General features: G+C 46.6%; 1 protein-coding gene across 1 annotated transcript in view; it reads left to right on the plus strand.

The window, feature by feature from the left end:
* The first annotated feature begins 4,175 nt into the window (after positions 1 to 4,175).
* meioc (meiosis specific with coiled-coil domain) overlaps positions 4,176 to 24,043 on the plus strand; it is a 77,069-nt gene continuing 57,201 nt past the window's right edge. The window contains exon 1 of the mRNA XM_085966252.1: positions 4,176 to 4,373. Coding sequence (XP_085822378.1) covers positions 4,368 to 4,373 — 6 coding nt within the window. The 5' untranslated portion in view covers positions 4,176 to 4,367. The remainder of the gene's footprint in view (positions 4,374 to 24,043) is intronic.

A 24,043-nucleotide genomic window follows, 5' to 3' on the forward strand; every position in this document is an offset into this window, starting at 1 on the left:
GGAGGGAGTGAATGTTTAAGGTGGTGGATGGGGTGCCAACCAAGCGGGCTGCTTTGTCCTGGATGGTGTCGAGCTTCTTGAGTGTTGTTGGAGCTGCACTCATCCAGGCAAGTGGAGAGTATTCCATCACACTCCTTACTTGTGCCTTCTAGATGGTGGATAGGCTTTGGGGAGTCAGGAGGTGAGACACTCGCTGCAGAATACCTAGCCTCTGACCTGCCACAGTATTTATGAGCTGGTCCAGTTAAGTTTCTGGTCAATGGTGACCCCCAGGGTGTTGATGGTGGGGCATTCGGCAATGGTAATGCCGTTGAATGTCAAGAGGAGGTGGTTAGATTCTCGCTTGTTGGAGATAATCATTGTCTGGCACTTCTGTGGCGTGAATGTTACCTGCCACTTATTAGCCAGGTCTTGTTGCATGCAGGCATGGACTGCTTCATTATCTGTGAATTCTATTCCTCTAGAAATGAGCCCCAGTGCTTTATTTGCACTTTTATGGCTTTTTTAAATTGTGTTGGTACTTTTAATGATTTGTGAAGCTATACCCCTAGATCCCTTTGCACCTCTACCCCATTTAGATTCTTATTTTCCAAGGAGTAGGTAGCCTCCTTATTCCTCCTACCAAAATGCACCACCTCACACTGTGCAGTCATCAGCGAACATCCCCATTTCTGACCTTATGTTGGAGGGAAGGTCATTGACGAAGCAGCTGAAGATGGTTGGGCCGAGGACACTGCCCTGAGGAACTCCTGCAGCGATGTCCTGGGGCTGTAATGATTGACCTTCAATCACCACAACCATCTTCCTTTGTGCTAGGTATGACTCCAGCCAGTTGCTGTTGTAAAAGTTGTTGTTGTAAAATTTGCCCACGAACCAAAAAGTCGTGCTCAAAGGAGTTCATGGCCCGCTCAGTACAAGAAAATTAGAGGGAACATTGTTGATTATCCCTTTAAATAGCGCTGGTGGGGGGGGGGGGTCCTTCCTGCTGCTGAACGCGTGTTCAGCTGTGCGTGCTTAAGAGAGGGCGTTAGCTGGAGCGTTGAGCTCCAAAATGGCAGCACTCTCGTTAAATCAACGTTACACGCTGACTGACGTCATGATCTGCCTACTCTGCATACTTCACCCACACGGATGCCATTTTGGATTTCTAAGGACACTCGTTGTGCCCAGAAAAGGGGTGGTACGGATCCGAATTGTTTGGTTTCCATGAAAGTCAGCAAAATCTGACTAAACTTTACTGCTAGACCACATAACATCTGCAGTACATTTCTTATGCATTCACCATTTTAAAAAGTTTAAAATTACCCATTAAAAAGCAAATGGAATTCTTAGTTTTGTATCTAGAGGCATAGAATATATTAGGAAAATAGGAACAGGAGTGGGCCATTCAGCCCCTTGAAACTGTTCCACTATTCATTTAGACCATGGCTGATCTGTATCTTAACTCTACCTACCCGCCTTGGTTCCCTAACCTTTAACACCCTTGCCTAACAAAAACCCATCAATCTCAGGTTTGACATTTTCAATTGACCTAGCCTCAACAGCTTTTTGGGGGAGAGTTCCAGATTTCCTCTACCCTTCCTGACATCACCCTTAAACAGCCGAGCTCTAATTTTAAGGTTAAACGCCCCCTTGTTCTGGACTCCCCCACCAGAGGAAATAGATTCTCTCCATCTACACCATCAACCTCTTGTTTTTGTATTCTATATCCCTAGATACCAAGGACTAATGTTGAACTTGTACAAGATCTTGGTAAGGCTGCAGTAGGAGTACTGTTTTGGGTACCCCATTGTAGTTAGAATATAAAAGAAATGGAAAAGGTGTAGCATAGATTTACTGGGATATTACTGGGGATGAGGAGGTAGCAGTAATAATGAGAAGCTTGAGAAGCTTAGCCTGTTTTCACTAGACCTTGCAAGATTAAGGGGTAACCTGAGTCATCTTTAAGATTATGACCAGCTAAATAGTGTAGTGAAAGCTGGAGTGAGGGCAGTTATGTAAGACAATCATAAAAAGATTTAAAGGAAATGCTCAAAAAATGTCTTTATACAGGGAATGGTTAAAAGGTAGAAATCTTTGGCACAAACAGTTGCTGAAGGAAAGTCCATAAATTCTTTTTTTTAAATGAGATAATTTCTGGAAAGAGAGCAACATTGAAAGGTATGTTATGTGAGGAGAGTGGGATAGGACGAGGTGGCTCATGTAGAGAAAAACACTGGCATAGACTTGATGAGTTGAATGGCCTATTTCTGTGGTGTAACATTCTATGATTCTTTGTAAAAATGAACAAACCTCAACAACTTATATATTTATATAGCGCCTTTAATGTAATAAAACATCCCAAGGCACTTCACAGGAGTGTTATCAAAAAAAATCAAGCAGAATATGATTAGGATTTTTTGACATCACAGAATAGCAGATTTCTGAAACATAATCTGAGCTAAAGAACGGGATGAGTGAGTACTGGCTAATAATAGGATTGAGATTAACAGGGTAAACTGAGGTGGAGATGATCAATTGTTTTGTGAAGCATGACACACCTCAAACACCTTTTTTGTTTTAGAGATTGGCTAATTTCCCACATTTTCCTGAGCTCACATGGATGAAATCATTAATTCTCAGCTATGTACGTGTATTGAAGTAAAACCATATTATTGCAATTCTGTTGGGAGGAGGGGTGTGACAAAAATGACGTTTTTTGGTCTATTTTGGCTTTGTGGCTGCCTTTAAAATCTAGTTACAATTTTCAAGTTTTGTCTGTGAAGCTTGAGGGATCAGCCAAGTAGCGTTCAAACAACACACACTGTGCGATTTGATCAGTTATTTTTATGACAGCCAGTTATTTTTTTTGAGTCTGGCCGAGTTATTCAAATCCAGAAGCTCCTGGTAACTGTTGTTTTGGAATATTTAAAGTACTGGAGCTGTTTGAATCTGCAAGTTGGTTTGGAATTCTCAGGAGAATGGTTCAAGCCAATTACAGCTAAGAGTAAAGTCAAGAAACAACACATATATAAAAGTATTCTACAAAGAAGCAACCGTTTACTGTTTTACTAAGAGTCAAATAGAAGGATTTGGGGGTAATTTTAATTTCCACCAATTGGGCGGTAAACTGGCAGGATTGCCTGCTTGTTATAGAAATGACCAAATTTTCATTTTCAACGATTTCAATGGAAATTAAAATCGGGCGGGTTCTTAACAAGCAGGCGACCTGTCTGTTTGCAGTGAAGGTGAAAAATACCGCATGCGTGTGGATATACACACATGCAGTATAAATATATATCTGTATATATATATATATTTTATACATAAGGTCTTAACTTGAGATCATTTATTACTTATCAAAGACAGGAGAGATATTGTGGAGGCATTTGGGTTACTCCAGTAGCTAAAAATAATTATGATTACTGGAAAGAAAGGTTGAAAAGAAAATTTGTGTTTGTTATCCTAGGGCATGTTATTGAAAGATGACCTAGATAGCAAGGCTAGGTAAGGCATAAAGTAATGTGAGCAGAAAATCTAGGGTTAGAAAAGCCCCCAAAAACAATAACAAGGGGTAATAATCAAACCATCCCAAAGCTAAAGTACATTTTCATCTCAACTTCAGAATGGTTTGCTAGTTGGATTTGGTTTGTTTACTGTTTGTAAAATACATCGATATGGCAACTAATGTTGACAAAAGTTGCTTGAAAAAAACCACTAGCGTGATATTCCTGGAGCATAAAGTGAATCTAATCGTTTCTCTTTTTAAAATTCGAAGCTCTTTTTTCTAACCGTTTTAGCGTTTTCTTACCTCGCGAGGAGCTTTAGCGGTTGGAGTTGGAGCGTCGGCGCGGTGGGCGGGGCGGGGTGGGGATGCTCTCGGCCAATAGGAGGCAGCCCGCGGGCTCCCTCCGCAATAGCTGCGTCCAATCAGAAGCGCGCCCTCCCCCCCCAACCAATCGTGGGTGGGGTCGGTGCGCTGGGGCTGGCGGGGGAAAGCCTGTTGCCTGGCTGACTTTCGGGCCGCGCGCGCGCTCCTGCGCTCGACTCGCGCGCCTGGCCCCGCCCACACACGGGGCCCAATGCGAGGACCAACCAATGGCGGCGGAGGCTGGCGTCGAGCGCGGGAAGGGGCGCGTGAGGCGGTCGCCCGTTCGGCGCGTGTGCGCGAGTCTTCCGACGGTCCCGTCCTCCTCCCCCCGCCCCGTCAGTCAGTCAGTAAAAGGGCAGCAGATGGGCGACTCCCGGCATCGAAACTGAAACCCCCCCCCCTCACGACCCACAGCTGATTTATATTCCCTGCCCCCCGAGCGAGAGAGAGAAAACAAACACCTCAGCAGCCCACCCCCATTCCCTTCAACCGAGGGAGGAAAACAAATTGGCGATATATGGAGGTGAGACGGTAACTGCTGGCGTGTGTGTGTCCTGAGTTTAGCATTTATTTTAAAAGCTTCCAATCTCTTTCATTTTTAATATCACTTCGCCGGGAGAAACGGCGTTTAAACGGGCGTATTCTTCCTTTTCCCTGTAAACGGGTCACGTAATCATAATTTGATGTTACACGACGGTCTGACAGGGCAGCTTGATTGGTGTGGCGTCGAAATTCCCCAAAATTCTTGCGTAAAGTTTAAAAAAAAATATGCCGCGTCGTGTAAATTCCCCTCAGAACATTTGACTTAAATCTTCGTGTGAAATAGTCGATGGTTGAGAGACTTAAAAAATGTGACGGTGGGTGGCGGGGGGGATTTAAACGAAGTTGCCGCGTCGAACGAATGAATTGAGAATATTTTTCATTTGCTCTGGGGGTGCGGATTCCCAGCCGGTCTCTTCAAGGAGCGTGTGAAAAGAGGGCGAGCGAGTGTGAGGGGGGGGGTGGGTGGAATCTCGAGAATCGGCTTATACGCTTCTTCAGCTGATTTTAAAAAAGCCAAAAATGTGAGCGTGTTTTTCCCTCCCTCCCTCCCTCTCTTTCCCGTGTCCATGTTGGTTTTGTCAGGAGAAAGGGCTTTGGTTGCACCGAGGAGGAAGCTCCGTCCCCCCGGCCCGCTCCCGCTGACAGTCGGCGACCCACTGGTGATGCCAGCCAGCCTCGACCAATCAGCTCGCGCTGCTGACGCTGGCTGTTGACCTCTTGACCGACCCCCCCCCCCCCCCCAAGAGGCACGCGGTCGACTTGTAACCCTTCATTTTTACTGTGAATTTTACAATTGCAACTTGCGTTTATACAGCGCGGCAAAGAAAGACTTCTGTTCCACGGAAGCTCGGCGTAAGCTCGAGGAACATAGAAACATAGAAGATAGGAGCAGGAGTAGGCCATTCGGCCCCTCGAGCCTGCTCCGCCATTCAGTGAGATCATGGCTGATCATCCAAATTCAGTACCCTGTCCCTGCTTTCTCCCCATATCCCTTTAGCCTTAAGAAATATATCTAACTCCTTCTTGAATATATTTAATGAATTGGTCTCAGCTGCCTTCTGTGGTAGAGAATTCCACAGGTTCACCATGCTCTGGGTGAAGAAATGTCTCCTCATCTCAGTCCTAAATGGCCTACCCTTTATCCTTAGACTGTGACTCCTGGTTCTGGACTCCCCCGACCATCGGGAACATCCTCCCTGCATCTAGTCTGTCCAGTCCTGTTAGAATTTTATAAGTTTCAATGAGATCCCTTCTCATTCTTCTAAGCTCCAGCGAGTATAAGCCCAATCGACCCAATCTCTCCTCATACGTCATTCCTGCCATCCCAGGTATCAGCCTAATGAATCTTGGCTGCACCTCATCTTCCGATTAGGCACTTTACAGCCTTCCGGACTCGATATCGAGTTCAACAATTTCAGATTATAACTTCAGCCCCCATTACATTTTTACTTATTTTTTATCCACACCTTTGTTTTGGCCCTTCCCCCCCCCCCCCCCTTTTCTCTCCCACATGACAGCTGTCTCCCATTCTGCCAGCACATTTCACACTTAATCTAGAGCCGTCTTTTGTCTCTTTACTAGTCCTATCACCATCTCGTCTCGTTTTGAATACCTCTTAATGTCTCTTTACTTCTCTTTTGTTCTCCCAGCCTGGCCTCTTAATCTATTTCATTTCCTGTGCTTTTCCAGTCTTGACAAAGGGTTTGACCTGAAACGTTGACTCTATTTTCTCTCCACGGATGTTGCCTGGCCTGCTGAGTTTTTCCAGCATTTTCTGTTGTTATTTCGGATTTTCAGCATCTGCAGTATTTTGCTATCGTTCTGTTTATATATAACGCCTTTAAAACGTAGCGGAACGTCCCTTTGCGCGGCAAAGAAAGAAAGATTTCCATTTATGTACAGCGCCTTTGAAAACGTAGCGATGTCCCAAGGCGCTTCACGGGAAAGAAAGACTTGCATTTATACAGCGCCTTTCAGGACCACCGGACGTCCCCAAACGCTTTACAGCCAATTAAGTACTATTTGAAGTGTTGTAATGTAGGAAACGCAGCAGCCAATTTGCACACAGCAAGCTCCCGCAAACAACAATGTGATAAAGACCGGATAATTTTTGGGATGTTGATTTGAGGGATAAATATTGGCCAGGACACCAGGGATGGCTCCCCTGCTCTTCTTCAAAATAGTGCCCTGCGATCTTTAACATCCACCTGAGAGAGCAGACGGGGCCTCGGTTTAACGTCTCATCTGAAAGACTCCGACAGTGCAACACTCCCTCAATACTGCACTGGAGTGTTAGCCTAGATTTTGGTGCTCAAGTCTCTGGATTGGGACTTGAACCCAAAACCTTCTGACTCAGAGGCGAGAGTGCTACCCACTGAGCCACAGCTGACACAGACAAGAGCGTTATCAGACAAAAATTTGACACCAAGCCACACGGAGATATTAGGACAGGTGACCAAAAGCTTGGTCAAAGAGGTAGGTTTTAATGAGCATCTTAAAGGGGGAGAAGTTTAGGGAGAAAATTCCAGAGCTTAGGGTCTAGGCAGCTGAAGGCACGGCCACCAATGGCTGAGCGATTAAAATCAGGGATGCTTAAGAGGGCAGAATTTCAGGAGTGCGGATATTTCAGAGGGTTGTGGGGCTGGAAGAGATTACAGAGATAGGGAGAGGTGAGGTCATGGAGGGATTTGAAAACAAGGATGAGAATCTTAAATTTGAGGTGCTGCTTAACCAGGAGCCAATGTAGGTCTGCGAGCACAGGGATGATGGTACAGGGGTTTACAGCGCAGAAACAGGTCCATGCTGGTGTTTATGCGCCACACCAGCTTCCAGTGTGGGATAATCCTAAGAGATAAAGGAAGAAAAAGAAAGACTTGCATTTATATAGCGCCTTTCATGACCGCCAGACATCCCAAAGTACTTTACAGCCAATGAAGTACTTTTGAAGTGTCGTCACTGTTGTAATGTAGGAAACACGGCAGCCAATTTGTGCACAGCAAGCTCCCACAAAAAACAATGTGATAATAACCAGGTAATCTGTTTTCGTGTTGTTGATTATTGATGCCGTGCTTGGAGGAAGAGCAGTGAAGGCCATCAAACTTGATCTCGCGTTGTCGACTATTTCACATGAAGATTTAATACTTTCAAATAAAATGTTCTGCGAATTACAAGATGCGGATTTTTTTTTTTTAAACTTGAGACTTTTTGAATTGAGTAACTTTCCTTTCTCCCTCGTACTTAATCTAACTTCCCCTGAAATGTACCAATGCTATTCACCTCAATCACACCATGTATTTCATAAAAACTTTCCATGAAAGTGTGGCTTTAGTGCAAGGATAAATTTTAACAATCTTTCTCCTTCATAGACTGGTCTGTGAGAATTTTGCAATGTATTGTGTGTTTTACTGTCCTCAAAACCTCTTCCCCCCACAGATTTAGTTAAGCGATAAGACTCAACATTGTGGCCCAGAAATCCCCTACCTTAATGCCGCGAGTTAGCGCCACACTCCTGGCAAAAAATGGCGGCCGCTACTCTATAACGCCCTTCTCTGGCGCAGGATTCGGGCCCTGGAGATGCAAATGCGGAGAGCATGACATGCATGCCGACTTTAACGTCACGCTCTGTGAACTTGGACCTTAGCGCTGAGTTTAGCGCTGGATCCTAAGCTTGCTCTGAAAACCGAGCGTGCAGCAGACTGACAGAGATGCTGTCAGCACTTCTTAATGGGACACACACACCTTTCAGGTAAGTTTGCATTTAAGCTATTGGACTGGATTTATTTTTATTTTATTGAAGTAGTGGCTTGGTGCAATACATGTTAAAAGTTTTTTGAGTGTGCAGGGAGTGCTGCTGAATGCTTGCAAGGCCTCGGATGGTAAAGGAAGGCCTCTGAGAAGACAGAAAATCCTGGAAATACTCAGCCGGTCAGGCAGCATCCGTGGATCGAGATGCTGCCTGACCTGCTGGGTATTTCCAGGATTTTCTGCTTTTATTTCAGATTTCCAGCGTCCGCTCGCAGTGAGAAGAAGACGACACAGAAGAGGAGGAAGCAGAAGGAAGGATGCAACCCAGACAGCCTCATTCTGGCCGGGATATCCGGGATGGAATCATCCACCTGTGGTACCAGTGACCACAACCCCAATTCCCCTTTCAACATTTGTCTCTCACTTTACCTTCCCTCTGTTACTGACCATCACAGCATCCTCTTGGCCACGATGCTGAAATAAAAGCAACCACAAAGCAAACTTTCCAATCCAACTTTATACATCTATCCATCCAATATAACATCAAGAAATCAACTCATCACACTTATGCATTCCCTTAGTGACTGTCTTGTGTGTGCCTTTGCCTATCCTATTGATGTCATGCATTGCTACCTCAGTGACTGCAGCATGGCTGGTGGAAGACTGCTGACTTTCAGTGGGGGACACTGCAAATGGCCTTGTGGGTCGACCTTGAGGGGCTGGTGACTGGGAGTGTGAAATTGAGTGACGGTGTTTCTTCTTATTCACTCTCCTCTCCCTCTTCTTGGGTCAACCACTGGCTCGGCAGGCTGCCTTTTTTGGGTGTGTGAAATGAGGAAGGCACAAGGGTGGGGTTGTGGTGAAGGGAGGGCAGGAAAGCAAGAGGTGAATGCGAGCAGGAGGATAACGTATGAGGATACCAGCACCTTGTATCCTTTCAGCCCCACCACTGGCCAAGGACTCAGCCATGCCTTGCCAAAAATGGCCAGCGCCGTCTCCTCTAAGGGGCTGAGATGAAGCTAGGAATTGGGAGGTGTGCCTTGTGTTTGGTGCAAATTGTTGGTAGGTGAGTGATAGTGGTGGGGGGGGTGGTGTTGTACATTGAACAGTGTGTGAGGCTAGTGGTGCAGTTGATTGAAGACGGCTTTTGAAGATGCATTCACTGGCCTTTGGCCTTGACCACTCGTCTGAAGCTTCCTTTGAGCACTGAAGCCAGGTTTTGGGAGTGACACTGCTGGCCGTGATGGCCTCGGTGATCTGGTCCCACATCCTTCTTTCTGGAGGGCCTCCTGGCCCCTGTGAGTAGAGGACCTCTCTTGCAGTATTGACCCCCTGCACAAAACTGGAGTGCTGTGTGCGAGATCCTGGGTGCCGCTTCCCTGGCTAACTGAGTCATTTGTGTTAGTGCTGAAGCACTTTTAGCATTTTTTTTTAGGTGCGGAAGGCAATTCAGCTTTAAGAGCTGAAGACTCCCATTTGGGAATTCCTTTTAATGTTAATTTTTTTTTCATAAGGCAATTGAGCTGTAAGGGCTAAAAACTGCATGTTTTTACATTTTTTTCATTTCAGAAGGCAGTTCCCCTTTAATGGACTGAACTGCTTTCTGAAACGACAGCCTTGCTTTAAGAGAAGGCTGTTCTTGCTGCAATGATGCTACAGCCACGCTACATTGGGGCCTCCTGCGGGACTAACACCACTAGAATGGCCTTGCGCAATAACTTTAGTGCTGGGCTAATCTTAATTAGCCACCAGCACCAATTTACCAGTCCTGCCAGCGCCATTAATTTCAGCGGCCCTTAACACTGGCCTGCGGTGGTGCTGGCAGGTTTTTAGTGATGTGGAATTTCTAGGCCTGTGTCTTCGATCGGTATAAAATTTCAAATAAGGTAGTATTTTGTGAGAGTGTTGTTTTGCAATCTCCTAATGTATGAATAAATGGGAAGGAAATTCTAGTGAGGAACACTCTTTGTTCAAAGTCCCATTGCCTAATAAAAAGTAGATGCGGGTGTTGCCATTTCAGATTGGCCTGAAAACTGACCAAGTGTAACCCAACTTCAGCAAAATGTGTTACTGGTTGGCCTTCCCTGTTCTTCCTCAAAGCATGGCACCAATAATGTTACCATTTCTTTGGGTTATCCCACATCAGGCACAACTACTTAAAATGCTAATCAGCAATTTTGGAGGAGAAAGTAAATCGTAGTGGTCCCAAATTATCCCGTTGCCTCATCTTTGTTCATTTGCAGGCCATACCTTACCAACCATCCAGGATTCATCTCATCATAAGAAAAAGACTTGATCTATGTTTTCTAGGCTGTCCAGAAACTGAGCTCATCAGTTGTCACACTGCATTAACTCCACACTACTTGTAGACCTGTCCTGATTGGACTGTGTCAACTCTGGAGAAGGTTTAATCTGTACATTATTCCCTGATCATTGCTAGGGGAAAATCTTCATTGGTACTACTCAGCACAAGGGCTTATGTTCTGTCAGTGTCCCACAGTAAGTATTGATATTGCTAGCCCATTCATCTCTTCTAAGTATGTGCCATCCTATGTATAGGAAATAAAGGAGCCTTGGGCAACAGAAGTCCTCGCTCAGCCCCATATTGGCACTGCAGAGACTGCGCTTACCAGTAGCGACTATGAGAGTTACAGACATTGGTTTCTGTCATTAGCCTAAGGTAATAACTGGCCACTACGTGGGATCATTGGTTCTCATCATTTCTGTACAGTTTAGGGACATCCTTGAATTAGGTCTTAGATTCCTTTTATGGATTTCTCGTTCTGATAGACTCAACAGTCATGTAGTAGATTCTAGCAAAGTTGTTGCTGATCTGAATCTCCCTTTATCACTTCAGAGCTACTTTCAATACACTTCAATTGCTAGATGATATGCTGATTCCCAGAACCTCCACTCTGAGAAACTGGTGCATTTATGGCACCTCCTTTAGAGATTGATGTTTAAAAGATTTCACTTCAGTAACAGCTCTTTGGGGGAATTCATTGTAAATATTGCTGCCACTGTGCCTACCCTATAGTTGTTTAACGAAGCCTCAATGTGATTCCACAAATGGTATTTCGCAGAAGAGCTGCATACTGACAGTCCCACCTATGATCTTTTATTGGACCTTACATCATGGAAACAGACATTCACTGCCCACACCTGAACTGGCAGAAGTTTGCCATGAGGCCCCTTTTGTATTCCAAGCCGACTGAGGACTTGAGTTGTAGTTCACAGTTGTCATTTTGCAATCTGAAGGGAGCACAACAGGATTGATCCTTAGGTCAGGGATGCCACCACTAAAGGATACCTGCATTTTTGTAGCATTGTCAGCTCTAGCCATTTGTAAGTTCCATAACTGGTACTAGTGATGATACTAGTGACCAAGATATACAACCTTCTGGCATCTGCAGCAATCGAGCAAGTTTACCCATCTCAAGGAAGAAATTATTTTACTCTAATATTTTGTGATTTTCAATTCCCAAGAGCATCCTGCCCAATTTTGGATCTCAGAACTTTGAACAAGATCCCCAACTGAGAATTTAAGATGGTAACACCAATTAAAGTCAATCAGACAGTGCGTCAATGAGACTGACCAGTCAAAGAGGATACAAGGATGCCTATTTTCACACCAACAGCTAGTCTCGTCATTAGAGGTTCCTAAAGTTCAGCTTTAGGGCACTAGTATGAGGTTCCCCTCAACCTCTAGGATGTACAAACATGTCTATCCATTTTTAAGGCCACAACAGTTGCAGTTCTATCCATACTTGGATATTTGTCCCTGAATTCCCAGCCAGAACGATCAGGTGAAATCCCAGTTGGTGCCAGGATGTTAGGTAAATTAAAGAGTCTCCCTTTAGTGGTGATTGGTGCTGGTTGGTAGCAATAGAGATGGGTTCCCCAAGAGATGCTGTACAACCCAAGTGAACCCTTCACTTGCTGCATCTGGTCGCATTGGGTCAGGTACAAGATGGTCTCTTTTTTTCAGCACCCACCTTTGGCAACTTCTCCACCTTGATTCAAACTGAGTTGTGTGGTTTATTTTGAGACTGGTTACCAAGACCAATGAAGATACCAAAATAACAACAGAAAATGCTGGAAAAACTCAGCAGGTCAGGCAACATCCGTGGAGAGAAATTTGAGTTGACGTTTCGGGTTGGACCCTTCTTCAAAACTGGAAAGAAAAGAAACTAGATCGGAGGCAGGGCTGCGATCGGACAAAAGAATAAAAGAAACAGAAGTAAAAGAGATTAGAAGCTAGACGAGATGGTAATAGGCTGGGACTAGGTGTAAAGTGTACCGGCAGGGCAAAAGATAGCTGCCAGGTGTGAGAGAGAAACAAAAGGAAAGGGGGGGGGGGGGGGGGAAAGGAGTGGAACAATTACAAGAGAAAATGAAATGGGGGGCCGAGCTTATGATCTGAAATTGTTGAACTCGATATTGAGTCCGGAAGGCTGCAGACTGCCTAATCGGAAGATGAGGTGCTGTTCCTCGAGTTTACGTTGAGCTTCCGTGGAACAATACAAGAGGCCAAGGACGGTGAGGTCCGAGTGGGAATGGAGCGGTGAATTAAAACGACAGGCGACCGGAAGCTCGGGGTCACCCTTACGGACTGAACGGAGGTGTTCCGCAAAGCGGACACCCAATCTGCGTTTGGTCTCCCCAATGTAGAGGAGACCGCATCGTGAGCAGCGAATACAGTATACTAGATTGCGAGAAGTACAAGTAAATCGCTGTTTCACCTGAAAGGGGTGTTTGGGGCCCTGGACAGTGGGAAGGGGGGAGGTATAGGGGCAGGTGTTACATCTGCTCCGCTTGCAGGGGAAGGTGCCAGGCGAAGAGGAAGGGCTGTTTGGGGTGATAGAGGAGTGGACTAGGGTGTCTCGGAGGGAGCGGTCCCTGCGGAATGCTGAAAGGGGAGGGGAGGGGAAGATACGTTTGGTGGTGGGATCACTTTGGAGGTAGCGGAAATGCCGGAGGATGATCCGTTGAATGTGGAGGCTGGTGGGGTGAAAGGTGAGGACAAGGGGAACCCTATCGTGGTTCCGGGAGGGAGGGGCAGGGGTGAGGGCAGAAGTGCGGGAGCTAGAACTGACACGGTCGAGGGCAGTGTCAACCACAGTAGAGGGGAATCCTTGGTTGCGGAAAAAGGAAGACATGTCTGAAGTACTGGTGTGGAAGGTGGCGTCGTCGGAGCAGATACGGCGGAGAAACTGGGAGAATGGAATAGAGTCCTTACAGGAAGCGGGTGTGGGAGGAAGTGTAGTCCAGGTAGCTGTGGGAGTCAGTGGGCTTGTAGTAAATATTGGTCGATAACCTATCCCCAGAGATGGAGACGGAGAAGTCGAGGAAGGGAAGGGAAGAGTCCGAGATGGACCATGTGAAGGTGAGGGAAGGGTGGAAATTGGAGGCAAAGTGAATGAAATTGTCAAGTTCGGGGCGAGAGCAGGAAACGGCACCGATACAGTCATCAATGTATCGGAAAAAGAGGTGAGGGAGGGGACCCGAGTAAGACTGGAACAAAGATTGTTCCACATAGCCCACGAAAAGGCAGGCATAGCTAGGACCCATGCGGGTACCCCATGGCAACACCTTTGATTTGGAGGAAATGAGTGGAGTTAAAGGAGAAGTTGTTCAATGTGAGAACAAGTTCAGCCAGGCGGAGGAGGGTCGTGGTGGATGGGGACTGGTCGGGCCTCTGTTCAAGGAAGAAGCGGAGCGCCCTCAGGCCATCCAGGTGGGGGATGGAGGTGTAGAGGGATTGTACGTCCATGGTGAAAAGGAAGCGGTTGGGGCCAGGAAACTGGAAACTGTTAAAGTGGCGGAGGGCATCCGAAGAGTCGCGGATGTAGGTGGGAAGAGACTGGATAAGGGGAGAAAAGATAGAGTCAAGATAGGAAATGTGGTAAACCACTTTTACCGTTCACTATCGTTACACTATAGTTATCACTGTTATATTGTTATCACTGTTCTCACTGTTGTATCACTATACGAGGTCGCCTCTTGTCACGCTGTTATACCTGGGCTGACCATCACTGACTCCGCCCATGGCTCCACCTACCTGCCCAGGTATAAAGGTAGTCGACTGGCTGGTATTCCTCCTTGTTGGATCCGATCACCCATGAGGGTGGGCTCTGTTATTTAGTCAATAAAAACCTATAGTTACTTTCCTAACTCGTCGCTTTTCATTGGACGAATTGATAGGTATATCAGGAAGAGATAAGTTCTGTAGGGCAAGAACAGGCTGAAATGATGGGTCTACCAGGGCAGTCCTGTTTGTGGATCTTGGGAAGGAGGTAGAAGCGGGCTGTGCGGGGTTGGGGAACTATGAGGTTGGTGGCAGCAGGGGGAAGATCTCCAGAGGAGATGAGGTCAGTGACAGTCTTGGAAACAGTGGTTTGATGTTCGGTAGTGGGGTCATGGTCCAGGTGGAGGTGTCGGAGAGTTGGCGTTCAGCTTCCGCTAGGTAGAGGTCAGTACGCCAAACAACAACAGCACCACCCTTGTCAGCGGGTTTAATGACAATGTCAGGGTTGGATCTAAGAGAATGGAGTGCTGCAAGTTCAGAGGGAGGTAGGTTGGAGTGAGTGAGGGGAGCAGAGAAATGGAGACGGCCGATGTCACGGCGGCAGTTAGCGATGAAAAGATCTAGAGAGGGTAAGAGGCCAGGGGGAGGGGTCCAGGTAGAACGGGAATTCTGCAAGCGGGAGAAAGGGTCAGTTGTGCGGGAGACCAAACGCAGATTGGGTGACCGCTTTGCGGAACACCTCCGTTCAGTCCGTAAGGGTGACCCCGAGCTTCCGGTCGCCTGTCATTTTAATTCACCGCTCCATTCCCACTCGGACCTCACCGTCCTTGGCCTCTTGTATTGTTCCACGGAAACTCAACGTAAACTCGAGGAACAGCACCTCATCTTCCGATTAGGCAGTCTGCAGCCTTCCGGACTCAATATCGAGTTCAACAATTTCAGATCATAAGCTCGGCCCCCATTTCATTTTCTCTTGTAATTGTTCCACTCCTTTCCCCCCCCCCCCCCTTTTCTTTTGTTTCTCTCTCACACCTGGCAGCTATCTTTTGCCCTGCCAGTGCACTTTACACCTAATCCCAGCCTATTACCATCTCGTCTAGCTTCCAATTTCTTTTACTTCTTTTGTTTCTTTTATTCTTTTGTCCGATCGCAGCCCTGCCTCCGATCTAGTTTCTTTTCTTTCCAGTTTTGAAGAAGGGTCCAACCCGAAACGTCAACTCAAATTTCTCTCCACGGATGTTGCCTGACCTGCTGAGTTTTTCCAGCATTTTCTGTTGTTATTTCGGATTTCCAACATCTGCAGTATTTTGCTATCGTACTAGTGTTTGGTTCACTGCCACACCTCTTCTAGGAATGCCTACCTTGAAGAAGTTCTGCTCTTCTCTTCGACGGGATCTCCGTTTGGCTCTTCAACCTTGTTCATCTTCATTACTTTCAGTTTCCCTTCTCGTGTTTGATCAGGTATCTGCCAAGACTCGGTTTCACAGCCACATCATTTTCCTCAGCAACTGTCTCCGGTTCCGACTTACTCCACGTGGATTCCAACTAAACTTCCACCCTTCGTGCTTCGGATCCACCCAGGATTACAAATATCTCCAAGATATTCATCGTTCCTCGAACTACTGCTCTCGCCGCATCCGGAGATCCACGCTCAACGCCATGCGGCGCCACATGAACACACTCGACTTCTCTCTTCAGCAACACCGGCGCACTCTATCTCAAAGCTGTCCGGGTCCACAGTTCCATTTCATCCTTCGACTCATCCGACGCTTCAACAAAAAACTTTTCTTCTTCCTTTCCGATGTCAAGGATCGCAAGCTTCATCAACTCTTGGACACCAACGCCCCTCCGGAACCTTCTTCCCCTTCACTTTCCTCTGACCCCCCTTCTCCCAATCCCACCCCCTGCCGCGTGTTCACTATCCCCTCTGACCTTCCACTCTCTGACCCTGAACGATCAGTCCTCAGCAAAGGCCTGAGCTTCATCCCCTTACGCACCCACCTCAATGAATTTCGAGCTCGGCAGGATGTTGAGCTCCTTTTCCGCCGCCTTCGTCTCCGTGCCCACTTCACTGGCCAGGAGTCTTCCCCCCGCACAACTGACCCTTTCTCCCGCTTGCAGAATTCCCGTTCTACCTGGACCCCTCCCCCTGGCCTCTTACCCTCTCTAGATCTTTTCATCGCTAACTGCCGCCGTGACATCGGCCGTCTCCATTTCTCTGCTCCCCTCACTCACTCCAACCTACCTCCCTCTGAACTTGCAGCACTCCATTCTCTTAGATCCAACCCTGACATTGTCATTAAACCCGCTGACAAGGGTGGTGCTGTTGTTGTTTGGCGTACTGACCTCTACCTAGCGGAAGCTGAACGCCAACTCTCCGACACCTCCACCTGGACCATGACCCCACTACCGAACATCAAACCACCGTTTCCAAGACTGTCACTGACCTCATCTCCTCTGGAGATCTTCCCCCTGCTGCCACCAACCTCATAGTTCCCCAACCCCGCACAGCCCGCTTCTACCTCCTTCCCAAGATCCACAAACAGGACTGCCCTGGTAGACCCATCGTTTCAGCCTGTTCTTGCCCTACAGAACTTATCTCTTCCTATCTTGACTCTATCTTTTCTCCCCTTGTCCAGTCTCTTCCCAACTACATCCGCGACTCTTCGGATGCCCTCCGCCACTTTAACAGTTTCCAGTTTCCTGGCCCCAACCGCTTCCTTTTCACCATGGACGTACAATCCCTCTACACCTCCATCCCCCACCTGGATGGCCTGAGGGCGCTCCGCTTCTTCCTTGAACAGAGGCCCGACCAGTCCCCATCCACCACGACCCTCCTCCGCCTGGCTGAACTTGTTCTCACATTGAACAACTTCTCCTTTAACTCCACTCATTTCCTCCAAATCAAAGGTGTTGCCATGGGTACTCGCATGGGTCCTAGCTATGCCTGCCTTTTCGTGGGCTATGTGGAACAATCTTTGTTCCAGTCCTACTCGGGTCTCCTCCCTCACCTCTTTTTCCGATACATTGATGACTGTATCGGTGCCGTTTCCTGCTCTCGCCCCGAACTTGACAATTTCATTCACTTTGCCTCCAATTTCCACCCTTCCCTCACCTTCACATGGTCCATCTCGGACTCTTCCCTTCCCTTCCTCGACTTCTCCGTCTCCATCTCTGGGGATAGGTTATCGACCAATATTTACTACAAGCCCACTGACTCCCACAGCTACCTGGACTACACTTCCTCCCACCCCGCTTCCTGTAAGGACTCTATTCCATTCTCCCAGTTTCTCCGCCTCCGCCGTATCTGCTCCGACGACGCCACCTTCCACACCAGTGCTTCAGACATGTCTTCCTTTTTCCGCAACCGAGGATTCCCCTCTAACTGTGGTTGACACTGCCCTCGACCGTGTCAGTTCTATCTCCCGCACTTCTGCCCTCACCCCTGCCCCTCCCTCCCGGAACCACGATAGGGTTCCCCTTGTCCTCACCTTTCACCCCACCAGCCTCCACATTCAACGGATCATCCTCCGGCATTTCCGCTACCTCCAAAGTGATCCCACCACCAAACGTATCTTCCCCTCCCCTCCCCTTTCAGCATTCCGCAGGGACCGCTCCCTCCGAGACACCCTAGTCCACTCCTCTATCACCCCAAACAGCCCTTCCTCTTCGCCTGGCACCTTCCCCTGCAAGCGGAGCAGATGTAACACCTGCCCCATACCTCCCCCCTTCCCACTGTCCAGGGCCCCAAACACCCCTTCCAGGTGAAACAGCGATTTACTTGTACTTCTCGCAATCTAGTATACTGTATTCGCTGCTCACGATGCAGTCTCCTCTACATTGGGGAGACCAAACGCAGATTGGGTGACCGCTTTGCGGAACACCTCCGTTCAGTCCGTAAGGGTGACCCCGAGCTTCCGGTCGCCTGTCGTTTTAATTCACCGCTCCATTCCCACTCGGACCTCACCGTCCTTGGCCTCTTGTATTGTTCCACGGAAGCTCAACGTAAACTCGAGGAACAGCACCTCATCTTCCGATTAGGCAGTCTGCAGCCTTCTGGACTCAATATCGAGTTCAACAATTTCAGATCATAAGCTCGGCCCCCCATTTCATTTTCTCTTGTAATTGTTCCACTCCTTTCCCCCCCCCCCCCCCCCCACCTTTTTGTTTCTCTCTCACACCTGGCAGCTATCTTTTGCCCTGCCAGTACACTTTACACCTAGTCCCAGCCTATTACCATCTCGTCTAGCTTCTAATCTCTTTTACTTCTTTTGTTTCTTTTATTCTTTTGTCCGATTGCAGCCCTGCCTCGGATCTAGTTTCTTTTCTTTCCAGTTTTGAAGAAGGGTCCAACCCGAAACGTCAACTCAAATTTCTCTCCACGGATGTTGCCTGACCTGCTGAGTTTTTCCAGCATTTTCTGTTGTTATTTCGGATTTCCAACATCTGCAGTATTTTGCTATCGTACCAATGAAGATACCATACTGTATTATGGATTCAGGTCTGCCCAAACATTCTGCAACTTCTGAGTTAGGATCCCCCAAAGTGTCAACATCAGAGGAAGGTAAGGGCTCCTATGTAACATCTCCAGTTCAATAGCAGGAGTCCAAATATCAAAGATTTCACAATTTTAACAAATATGCGTTGAGGACTATGTTGGGGTGGCGGAGAAGTGCTGGATTCAATGTTCCATGGCTCTGTTGGAACCACAGCTGTTTCTCGTGCAAAGTGGTGAAATTTGCTGATGATACCAAACTGAAAGGGGCAGTGAAATCAGTAAGCAGCTCAGAAATCTTAGAATGATTTGGACAATATGGGGGAAAATTCGGTTGCTTTGCGCCTCATGTTAGCGCCCTAAGCTAATGGGACGCAAAGCAACTAGCGCTCGCGCGCAGCGATGTTTGCACCGCTCGCGAAATTGACCAGACATTTTGCAGTGGTGCTAAACACTACCGCCACGATCTCCTGCGCCCGCAGATCGTGACGTCAGTCAAGCGTGCAGCGCCCTGGTCTGGATATTGAGTGGTGCCCCCCACCTTACCGCCTGCCGTTAGCAACGACAGGTTGAGGGGAGCATTTTGCAGTCGGGAAGGGACTGGGGGAGCGCTATTTAAAGCCGACCGCTTCCTGCCTTTTTTTGTCGACAACATTTTTGCACCACGCATTCTGAGAGAGAGACTTCTGGAGAGATTCAACGCTATGTGAAGGAGTTTTGGGTACTGAGCAGCACTCTGCAGGTTCATTTTGATTTGACCTTGCATCGATTTAGAAGAGACTATGGGGGTTGCACTCTGAGCTCTTTCCCTGGGCCTCTCTTGTTCTTTCCAGCAGATTTGATGTACAGGTCTCTCCAGGCCGAGATTCAAGGCTGCAATGAGCAGGATGTGGATGGAGAGCAAGATCGACCCTCCCCTTTAAGAACTGGCCGGCGCCAGTGTGTCTGTGTTCCATTGCTGACTGACATCACATGAGCTTCGCCAGCGCTCTGAGGTAGCGCCTCACTCCTCGGCATTAGCGCTTTAAGAGAGGTGTGTAGTGCCTGAGTTAGCGCGCGAATCACCTCCAGGGGCGATAGAAGCCAAGATTGCAGTCGGAGGCGACAATTAGCGGCAGGCGCTAAACTTTGCGCCCGGCTGATAATTGCGCCCCAAACGGGGTGATACCAAATTTCTCCCCCTATATCTCTGGGCAGAACGATCAGAAGAAATGAATTACAAATAAGAAATAGATGACACAAGTTCTCCATGAAATAGCTAGAGATGAAGCTGTAAAGATACCAAGGAGTCTTAGTAGGCTCATTGCTCAACATGCCCAACTAACGCAAGGCACCAACAATAAAGTTAATAGGATGTTGAACTACATAGCTCAAGAAGTAGAATATATGTTGGAGGAAGTTGTGGTCAAGTTGTGCATAGACCACAGCAAGAATTCTGTGTCGAGTTCTGGTCGCAAATACACAAGCGAGACATTTAAGTGCTGAAGACAGTGCAGAGAAAAGCCACAGAAATAATTCTTGGTGTCATGTTCGAGTATTGAGGAAAGATTGGAGAAATATAAGACTTTTCACCATGGAAAGAAGACATCTGAGAGCTGATTTTATACAGCTATAAAATAGAGTATGGAAAAGGTAAATAAATTAAATTGCAAGAGTAAGCTGAGTGAAAACAAGTTAAAACGAGTAAAAAGTAAATTTAGTACTGATACCAGGAACAACCTGATACAGTGTGTGATCAATGTATGGATTAGACTTCTAGATAGAATAGTGGAGGCAAAAACCCTGGAAGCATTTAAGAAGCAATTGCATGCTGCAATAGGTGGACATAAAGATCTGGATGAATGCATTTCAATGGGCCTAATGGCTACCTTCATTTGTAACTACCTTGTGAACTCCGTTATCTGCCATTGAACCCACCCCTGGCACCAAGACTGTATCTCCCTGTCTGCTGAGCCACAGGGGACAGCCCTGGCTTTTACTGGTATCCGTTAACAATTGGGAGAACATGTCTCCCAAGAAGAGGAGAAGGATGAAGATCATCATCTACCAGATTTGTTCAATCAAAACGATTAGGTGTTAGTTTGAACACTAGGGTTGTACAAAGTCTGAATAATACCCCAGAGATCCCTGCACCTGTGATGGAGCTTCTACTCAAATTTCACACACAGGTTTGTTATGCCCACCTTATTCTGGGCCAACATCAACAAAGTTGGGCTGACATGTATAAGCAACTTAGAATAATGGCAAAGGTAAGTGAGACCTACTGTCCTCAGTTAACATGTTGTACATCACATCGACTCAACAGTCATACCCCATGCTGCCCAAAGATGACCAGGCTGCCGCCAAGGGCAACTTTTTTGAGCTGCTAAATCATCAGTCAGTATGGACGCATGGGGCCAGTGGATCTTCTCAACTATTTGACTTGAACAACAAATCAATTGGGATGGGTTTGCTTTTAAGCAAACTTCACAACTCCAGGCTGTGGCAGAGATAGCTTCAGAAACTTTGTCTTTTCTAATTAAAGACCAGTTTCAGAGCAGACCATGCTGGATGCCCTGGACATTGTCACAGGTCTATAGCTCAATGTGTCTCACTATGTCAGCCAGGACGCTTGTTGCTTTCATCAGAACTATAATAGTAGCTTCTAAGTTTCTCTGTGATAGACAAGTTGAGAAGCTGTTGGAGACTGTAGGCACCACAAGTGATCTCCAGAATGGCACAAAAGTTAGGATTGCCTGCTAGGGAACTTTCTCTCTTGACCACTGGTCTCAGCAGGGAATCTTACAGCAAACACTTTGTGGCCCAGAGGGGGAACCCTGCATCAAGATTCTGCTCAGAATCACGCAGAATTGAGGTTCTCATAGCAGACCGCTTACCCAGCAGTGACTTCTTTCTTCCTGGTCCAAATGGTTGCATATTACATTTTGTGGCCAACTGGGAGAGTATCACTAAGAATGCCTGGGTCAGAGAACCTATCAGCGTGAGTACCCGCCACATTGTGATGTGATACAATTGGACTATTTGAAGAATCCTCATTTTTATATAGATTAGACAGTAGGTTTTCACATCAGGATGGGTTTTACTTCTGATACTTAATGACCCTGAAAAAATCAGTTAAATTCTTTCCCATTCTAGAACTCGGCACTGAGTACAACAACAATAACGTGTATTATAGCGCCTTTAACGTTTTAAAACACCCCAAGGCACTTCACAGGAGTGTTATAAAACAAAATTTGACAACGAGCCACATAAGTATAAGTACTTATAACAAGAAAAAGTCACGGTGGTAATACAGCCGCAAGACCTGGATGGCCACAATTACTTTGAAGGGTGCCTGCTGTCATATCATCTTACAGTAATGCAATCAAAAGTATCTCTGGCTTGTCTTCCAAGGTTGCAGCTATCAGTACAATGTTCTCCCTTTTAGGCCTTTCCTCAACTCTGTGTCCACCAAATACTTACCCATTGTTGCAGCACATTTTCTTTCTGCAATAAATGCTTATCCTTATTTGGATGGCTGTTGTAAGTGCTCCCTGTTGAGAGAGTGCTTGGCTAGCTGTCCAGGGTTCATTATCTACTACAGTAAGTCTCCATGCAGGAAATTATACTTATAGACTCTCATATTTTTAGGCTATCATTTTCCAGCTATACTAGAAAACTCTTGCTGCTCCCAGACCAGTGTCCAGTTCTTCAGAGATTGATGTCTTCCCTTTGCCAAGGGTTAAGTGTAATAGCGGAGCTATTTTGTGTTTGAAGTTTGATGTTGCTTCACAGAGGTATAATCAAAAATAATGGAGGCTAAGCCAAAGAAGGAGATATTCGGAAGGGGTGAATTTTGAAAGCACTAATTACCTTTGTGAACTTAATGTTAATATTAAAACAAAATAAAAATACTGCGGGTGCTGGAAATCTGAAATAAAAACAAAATGCTGGAAACACTCATCAGGTCAGGTAGCATCTGTGAAAGGTCATCAACTTGAAACATTAACTCTATTTCTCTCTCCATAGATGCTGCCTGAACTGCTGAGTGTTTCCAGCATTTCTGTTTTATTTCATTTTAATATTATTGGGTTCTCAGTATTATTTGCATCCCTTATTGTTAAAGGATTTGTTAAGGGAAGGTTGTGTCTGACAAACTTGATTGAATTTTTTGAGGAGATAACAAGGAGGGTAGGTAAGGGTAGTGTGTTTGATGTAGTGTATATGGACTTTAGCAAGGCTTTTGATAAGGTTCCACATGGCAGACTGGTCATGAAATTAAAAGCCCATGGGATCCAGGGCAAAGTGTCAAGTTAGATTCAAAACTGGCTCAGAGACGGGAAGCAGAGGGCAATGGTTGATGGGTGTTTTTGTGACAGGAAGGCTGTTTCCAGTGGGGTTCCGCAGGGCTCAGTACTAGGTCCCTTGCTTTTTGTGGTATATATCAATGAACCAGACTTGAATATAGGGGGTATGATTAAGAAGTTTGCAGATGATACTAAAATCGGCTGTGTGGTTGATACTGAAGAAGGAAGCTGTAGACTGCAGAAAGATATCAATAAATTGGTCAGGTGGGCAGAACAGTGGCAAATGGAATTTATTCCAGAGAAGTGTGAGGTAATGCATTTGGGGAGGGCTAACAAGGAAAGGGAATACATATTAAATGGTAGGACACTGAGTAGTGTAGAGGAACAAAAGGACCTTGGAGTGCATGTCCACAGATCCCTGAAGGTAGCAGGCCAGGTAGATAAGGTGGTTAAGAAGGCATACGGAATGCTTGCCTTTATTAGCCGTGGCATAGAATACAAGAGCAGGGGGGTTATGCTTCAACTGTATAAAACACTAGTTAGGCCTCAGCTAGAGTACTGTGTGCAGTTCTGGTCACCACATTACAGGAAAGATGTGATTGCACTAGAGAGGGTACAGAGGAGATTTACAAGGATAGAAAATGCTGGAAAAACTCAGCAGGCCAGGCAACATCCGTGGAGAGAAATTAGAGTCGACGTTTCGGGTGAACCCTTTTTCAAAACTGGAAAGGAAATGAAATAGATTGAAGGCAGGGCTGCGATAGAACAAAAGAAGTAGAGACATTTAGAGGTATTCAAAACCAGACGAGATGCTAATAGGACTAGTGGAGACAAAAGACGGCTCAGATTAGGTGTGAAGTGTACTGGCAGAGAGACAGCTGCCATGTGGAAGAGAGGGAAAAAAAGGAAAGGGGGGGGTGGTGAAGGGAAAACCCAAAACAAAGTTCTGTTGTTATTTTGGATTTCCAGCATCTGCAGTATTTTGCTATCGTACTAGATTTACAAGGATGTTGCCGGGAGTAGAAAATCTTAGCTATGAGGAAAGACTGGATAGGCTGGGTCTGTTTTCCTTGGAACAGAGGAGGCTGAGGGGAGAC

The sequence above is a fragment of the Somniosus microcephalus genome, chromosome 24, assembly GCF_052327205.1.
Source record: "Somniosus microcephalus isolate GS21.2 chromosome 24, FLI_Smic_1.0, whole genome shotgun sequence".
In the NCBI taxonomy this organism is placed as follows: Eukaryota; Metazoa; Chordata; class Chondrichthyes; order Squaliformes; family Somniosidae; genus Somniosus; species Somniosus microcephalus.